Source organism: Phaethon lepturus, unplaced genomic scaffold (assembly GCF_000687285.1).
Source record: "Phaethon lepturus isolate BGI_N335 unplaced genomic scaffold, ASM68728v1 scaffold16304, whole genome shotgun sequence".
Taxonomy (NCBI): domain Eukaryota; kingdom Metazoa; phylum Chordata; class Aves; order Phaethontiformes; family Phaethontidae; genus Phaethon; species Phaethon lepturus.
This window is the reverse complement of record NW_010532812.1, coordinates 58,426-65,505: the sequence shown is the minus strand read 5'-3', so window position 1 is coordinate 65,505 and position 7,080 is coordinate 58,426. Positions and strand designations below refer to the sequence as shown.

Sequence of the window (7,080 nt, the reverse complement as noted above, 5' to 3'; positions counted from 1 at the left end):
TCTTTCCCTGCTATAAAGGGTAGGCACAAGATCTTGAGCTAGAAAGATTGCCCCTGCTGAAGAATTTGATCTTATAACTTTGAAGCATAGTTACTGATTTTTATTTTTTTAATAAAACAAATTTTCATCAAAGATGAAAAAGGATATGGAGGAAAACTTTGCAATGATGGAGAGAATAGTCCTTGACTGACACACAAATACTGATATTGAGATGACTCCATATAGCAAAATATGCTCTGTCTCTTATATTCAGAAATATCTGAAGTAGGACTTGCGAAGTAATCCAGCATTTCATAAAATTCTGAATAGAAATGTGACACTAAGTAATATAGAGATAAATGAACCTCTGCATACACCGTTCTTTTATTTAACAGTGAATATTTGTAATATTATGAATGTGCCTTATGCTTTGTTTCTCCTAATATACCTGTATTATAAATCAGACCTCTGCCTGTCCATCAACCAGCAGTTTTGTGGATTTCCATGTTTTGCTGATGACAGGAAATACCCAATGGTTTAAATTAGTGCTCCTTTCAGAAAGATTTGATGATACTAATTTTTTTTACAGGAAGATACAGGAGATGACATGACTGCATTTTTCACAGATCTATAAATATTACAGCCAGGAAGGGCCATTTTAATAACCTGCTCTGACGTCTTATGTATTGCGGGCAGCAGATTTCATCTGACTACTCCTTTATTTTAAACCAATAATTTCTGACTGAACTAGAACATACTTTTCTCTTTTCTTGAAATGCATCATTCTTGATTTAAAATCTCTGCAGTGGTAAATATAAATGTTACCACTGTGAATTCTAACTCAATTATCTTTGGCATTATTTCATAACAGTGGTAATATTCCAGGGGAATATAGATTTCACTTTGCTTCACGTTTTGGTTGCCCTGTGTTGACTTCAGCCTTCTAGCCCGTGCGTTTCTGGTGTATGTGTCTGCTAGATGAAACAACCTATAGTGCCACATATCTTTCACCTTGGCTGTTACTGACTGATTAGCTTGGCGAGTGACTCGTCTGTCACGGATGCTTCTGAATGCCTTTAACTCCGCTGTGCAGCATCCTGACTTCTTTCAATAATTTGGTAGATCTGGCAGTATGCAGAGAAGGGAAATGTTCTCTTGGCACACGCCCCTAATTCTTTATAGGTTTTGATTGTAACCCTGCCAACTAAAAAAACACTGCTGTGTTTATGAAAGCTGGCATGCAATTTAAAATGGCAATATACAACATCAGGTGCTCGCCTAAGCATTCTGTTTAGAAAGCTGCAGTCTACGTGTGATAAACCTGCGGTACTTAAGCAGGCCACACAAATTGTTCTGGCTGCCTCCTCATCCCCGAAGCTTTCTCAGCAGCACGCAGGCATCGTTCTGGCTATGCTACCTCTGTGACTAAAGAGTGTGTAGTCATGTTGGCCCATCTGGATTTCAGTTGTTTGACAGGATCACTGTTAGTCTCAGAGGAAAATGATGCCCATGAATGCTTGCCTTTGTATGATAGAGAATATTGCCCTTGATCTGGTAGGAGGTTACATGAAAGTAGTACTGCTTATTTATGTGTTATTTATGGGATTTGGGATTTGATGGTGTTTGGAAAGAAAAATGATGCAGAGAAGTTCTTGGTATGACTCAAAAAACGTAAAGTAATACTCCTCTGTCTTGCTATCTATTTATTTTAAATAGAACAGCCCCTTTATCTTACCATTTTCTGCAACAGTTATTACAAAGCAATGTCATGCACTTATTTATTCTTTACTTTTTCAGCAAAGTGCAATAGCTGCTGAAAAGACTATCTTCAAAGGCTTCTGAAAGAAACTGTTTATCAAAAAATGATCAGCCTAGGTGAAAAAGGAAATTGTTTGCACTTTACTAGTGCCAAAGGGCTGATCTAATAAAAACAGCGCTTGTAAGTCACCTCCATTGCATTATACAGCTACTAAGAAGCCAATGGTCATGACTGCAAATGCTTGTGATATTTCACACCTCTTGCAGGAAAATAAATGTTCAGTGTCTTGCCATATAAGACTTTACATCTGTGTATAAACCCTATGACAGCACTAAAATTATTTTCGTTGGAATTCTATGCATCACTACCTTTTTTTTTCCCCCTCAAATTAATGGCTCCAATCTAGCTGTGCTCAAACATACTCAAACATAGGATCTGCTCCTGTAATCAGCTTTACTAAGGTTCTGCTAGGGGCCAAGCATTGATATTATTCTGATTTCAAAATCAGCGATGTCCAATTTAGACTGCTAAGTTATAGGTTGATATTATGTTCAGCATTGTCCAAACAATGTAATTAATATATAAAGAAGCCAGAAATAACACTGAAAAAAACATTTCTCGTGTATATAAACATGAAAGTATATCTTTAGGTAAAGTTGATTTTTCTCAAGAAAAAGACATTTTGTAAACTTAAACTGCATGTGTTGTCTTCAAGCAAAAGTATTCCGTGGCCAGACATTGATTCAGACTGGAGCACCTGGCAGGAGCATGGGTAGCCTTTCCCCATGGCCATCGCTGCGGCTTCTCCAGTGCGCAGTAAGGGAGTAGTGGGAGTTACCAGCTGTGCCTCACTCATTGCTTCGCTTGTGAGCCACACCAGCGCTTGTGTGGCGCTTACCAGGAGCCGTTGCCTTTGGCGGGGTGTACTGCAGCGTTCAGACCAACTCAGTGTCTTGTGTTTTATTAGGGGATTTTTCTTTCAGCTGTCAGCTGACTGAAGTATATGGTTGTCGTTTTTGTTTGTTCTTTCATTTCCTCCCAGTCTGTTAGTCATGTTACCAGATTGGTTATCTGCTTTTCTTCTTTTTGTGCAGAAACATAAAATATGTTGCTGATACTGCTTTTATGCTTTGAACATGTTTTGAAGTACAATTATTTGGACAGCTCCCGGTGTTAGAGCTTTGTCCCATTTCATCAAAAGGAAAGTGTGGGTAAAGAACTTTCAAACCGCCAGTGATTGGAACAGAGTGGCTTATAGTGTGCCTAACAAACTGATGCTAGTTCAGTGAAGGAATTTGTTTAAAAACTGATGAGTTTGCACGGACCTTGTCCCAAATTCTTCTTTCTTGCTCCCTTGTTCTTATTTCCTTTCCACGTGTTTGTAGTTTTATGTCTGGTATTACAGATCCCTATTAATTAATAAAGTATGCAATTAGTGTTTGATATGAGTGCAAATGTAAATGTGCAGTGCATATGACAGTGAATATTTTTAAAATGGGTGTATACCACTTCAAAGATAGTAGGACAGCAGGTACGGAATTTCTGTTCAGCTAGATTCCTGGTGAGAAAATTTAGCTGTGACTTGGTTGGTTTGTTCAGCATTGCCTCCAGACTTCAATCTAGTCTATTGATTTACTAAAAAACCTGAAACAAGCCAGAAAAACCCAACTGCTTCTTTTTTCTTATTCAATGATACTTGTTCGTAATGATTCTCTTTCCACACTATAGTGAAAGAAATGAGCATTTCTGAGTATGTATTTATATTCGTTATTGTTGTTGTAACATTTTAAAGAGTGGGATGGTCAGTTTTCTTGGTGGAGTAAGCCCACCAGAGATGTGTGTTAAGGCCTGGACTATAGAACATAATCATAAAGAATACAGAAAATGGCATAAATAGTGAAGTTACAGTGTGCTGAAGATACTATGCTCCTTCAGAAAGCTTTTATGGTAATAGATTATTGAATTTCATCTGCCGTTTTATCATGCTGTATAGATTCACATTAGTGAATTAATATATATGAATGGAGGAAAAAGGTTCTAGTTCTACATTAAATGATTTCTATATGTAATGAATCTTGAACTATCTATTATCACTCAGAAAAAAGTTATAGCAACTAGTTGTGTTTAAAATGTCAGCATAGTAGCTGTTGAAAGAGCAAATAATGTTAGGATGGGAATAGAGAACAAAGTGGAAATCATTATTATGCTACTGTACAGATTCATGGTTCTCTTGCATCTTGAATATGAAACTGATCTCTGTGTGGCATCTCAGGTTATAGGAGAACAGAAAATAAAATAGAAAAGATTAAGTAAAGGCAGTGTGGATGGTTAAATGTAGTTATGCTGTATGAAAAAGTGAGCAAGGATTTCTCAGGTTGGAAAAGGGACAGTGGAGAGAATGGAGAGAAAAACCACAAATCATTACATTTTGAGTGAGATAAGCATGTGAACAAGGTACTGTTATTCATTTCCTCATCCAATACCAGACCTAAGGATGTCAGATGAAATTGCCAAGAGGTAGTCTCCGGTCAAAAATAGTTGAGATGTCTCTTCATATATGTGTGGGAATCATTCCTGCAGGACCTTCTAGATGCTGCAAGTTTGCATGGGTGAACTCCTAGGAGAAACATTAACCCAAAACCAATACAATTGCACAACCTCTGGCTCAGAGTGTCCCTGAGCTGCAAGCTGCTGGAGGGGATGTAATGCTGTGGGGAGTATCTATAGGGATTTAAATTCTTTCCAGGTATCCGCTGTAGGCCACTGTCAGAGGCAGGGTACTGGGCTATGTGGATGTGTTGGTCTGCCATTTCATAGCTCTTCGTATGCATTTTATTTACTTTCTGCATGGTTCAGTGTTTTTCTGCTTTCCTGTGTCGCATCACTGACCGGGAAGAAGAGAGGGACAGGCTAGCAGATATGCTTATTTAAATTTTTAGTTTATCCCTTAATTTCTTTCAATCTAGAACAGTTTTCCCACTGCTGCCGTGTTCTGACTTCAGAAGTAAGATGTAAGGCAATGGCAAAAGAAACAAGCACACCAAAATAATACTCTTAAACAAAAAACCCTTTATGTTGTCTTGGCTCCACTTCATGTGGAGGATAATTTAGATTATATGTAGTATTTGCTTGCTACTGAACTAGAAAAATTAGAAGTCTTGTGATTGCCTAGGGGAAGAAAGCAAATCAATGACATAGAATAATCAGAATTCTAGTTTTTATGAGCAAAAATAGTGTGACAAGAAATACGAAGAGACACTTAACTCTCCCCCACGCCCACTTTTCTTTCCATCCAGAAAGAATCTATTGGCATGTTGATGATATCTGTTCTGTTGTATTTGGTTTATTACAGCACTGTTTTTTCTCTTGTAGGTTAACAGAACCTTCTGGATTTTTAACAGATGGACCAATAAATTATAAATATAAAACTAAATGTACATGGTTAATTGAAGGACAGTAAGTATTTATTTTTATAGCTTAAATTTTCTGGCAGTTTGGTACTGTGTATTCTAGAGATCTAAACAACTCCTCAGGTAGAAACTTCATCTGGACACAATATAAACAGTTTTGGGTTTTTTGTTTGTTTTTTTTCTTGTTTGAATATTATAAAGGTTTAAAGAAAAAAATTGAAGTAGGATTTTCAGGATTGCTCAGAGTTGGCCAAATTCCACTCCCATTCAAATTGCTGGCAAAAAATAGACTGACATTGGAATTTGGCCAGTGCTGCAAGTTCTCAAAACCCTATGATAAATTTGTTGCCTGTTTGAGTACCTTTCCATAAGTTCTAAATGTGGTTACAAAATCCGATAATTTAACTCATTATCTTACTCTGCAGTGATAAATTGGGAATGACTTTAAGTACAGAATGCTTCCAGTCTAATGACATTTACTCAGTTACATGTTGCTCAAAAGTTAGTGTTTCTATAAAGTGTTTTCTTTGCGTTCTAGTTTTCCTCATGTACTTAATTTAAAAATCATATTGTGCCCACAGTTTTAAATAGCTTAGATGTTTCATGTCTGTTGCTAATTTTGCTGTTTGTGCAGCACAGAAACACACAGATGTGCACAAAGAAATGACGAGACATACACACTGGTATGGGCAACTGTTAATGGCACAAATGTGTTAAATTTCAGTGGGACTTTTCCCCCCCAGGCTATGGGTCAGGCTTTTGCTGAAGAATTTGGCTAGGTCTGAGTTCTGCTGACGTTCTAGAAGAAAATTACCCCTTCTGTATTTCCATATTGTCATAGATGTCTGCTTTGTCTCTGCTGTTCATTAATGATCTACCTGATCTAATTTGGTCTGCTTTTATGCAGACAGTAATTTAAACACAACAGCAATGAAGTTGTGGTTAGTTTGCAAAATCATTTCAGTAGAAGCTTCAATATTTGAGTGACTAGTCTAGAATGGAATATCTTTGTGACATAGCTAGACTTCCCTTTTTACCCAAGCTAGCTCAGGAATATGCCTTGGGACTATACAAACTCTGCTTTGAAGTTGGTCTGCACTCTGTTCCTCCTCTTTGCAGGAGATGGTAGAGAGGGTAGCTGGGGGAAACAATATGCTGTACAGTATGTGGAAGAGTAACGCAACCCAGTAACATAGTGCAAAATGTCAACACACAAGGAAGTCACATATGTATAAAATACTCTGTCTTAAAACATGAACAAAGAGCAATCTCCAAATGATCTCTCACAAAAAGCATGTGTTTTCCGAACTGGCAAATCATACTCGAGCCTGTCGAGGGTGGGTGGGAATATAAAAATATTTGTATGTTGCGTGGAATATATTTAGGAGTCTGCTAATTTTGTCATATGAGAAAATTCCCCTTTCAGGTATCTTACAGTCCCCATCTGGATCTCTACCAAAAACTGGTGAAATCTGACTCCCAGGTGTGAGACTGGGGGTGGGGTGGGGTGAGGTGAGGTTAGGAGAAAAAAAAAAAGTATCTTGCACTATATTGCTCGCTATTTTAATTTTGTGGTTTAAGATTGTTATTTTCAGTCACTAGTAGAATACTGGAATGAGGATGCGTAGGTGATTTTTGTCTTGAAAGACTTTTCAAACCTCATAGTCCTGACTTTGTGAAGTAAAGCCTAGTATATTAAAATGGAATATTTTAATTGCTCGAAATTTGTGGTTCTGAATACTGATAAAACCTAGTGAACTTAAGTCTCTTGTTAACTTTAGGGAATATTAGACTTGGACCAAAGATGTTATTTTTAAAGTTTTCTAAGATAAAGTGAAATATTTGCTTGTTCTGAATTTTGTTATTTAACTTTCTGAAATTTTAGTTAGTACTCCAGATGTTTTAATAGAGTTATGCTGGCATGATCAATTT

The 7,080-nt window shown here is 37.1% G+C and overlaps 1 protein-coding gene across 1 annotated transcript in view; it reads left to right on the top strand.

The window, feature by feature from the left end:
- LOC104619192 (attractin-like protein 1) overlaps positions 1-7,080 on the top strand; it is a 102,016-nt gene that overhangs the window by 37,799 nt on the left and 57,137 nt on the right. Inside the window, 1 exon segment of the mRNA XM_010284982.1 lies at positions 5,111-5,194. Within this exon segment, the coding sequence (XP_010283284.1) occupies positions 5,111-5,194 (84 nt within the window).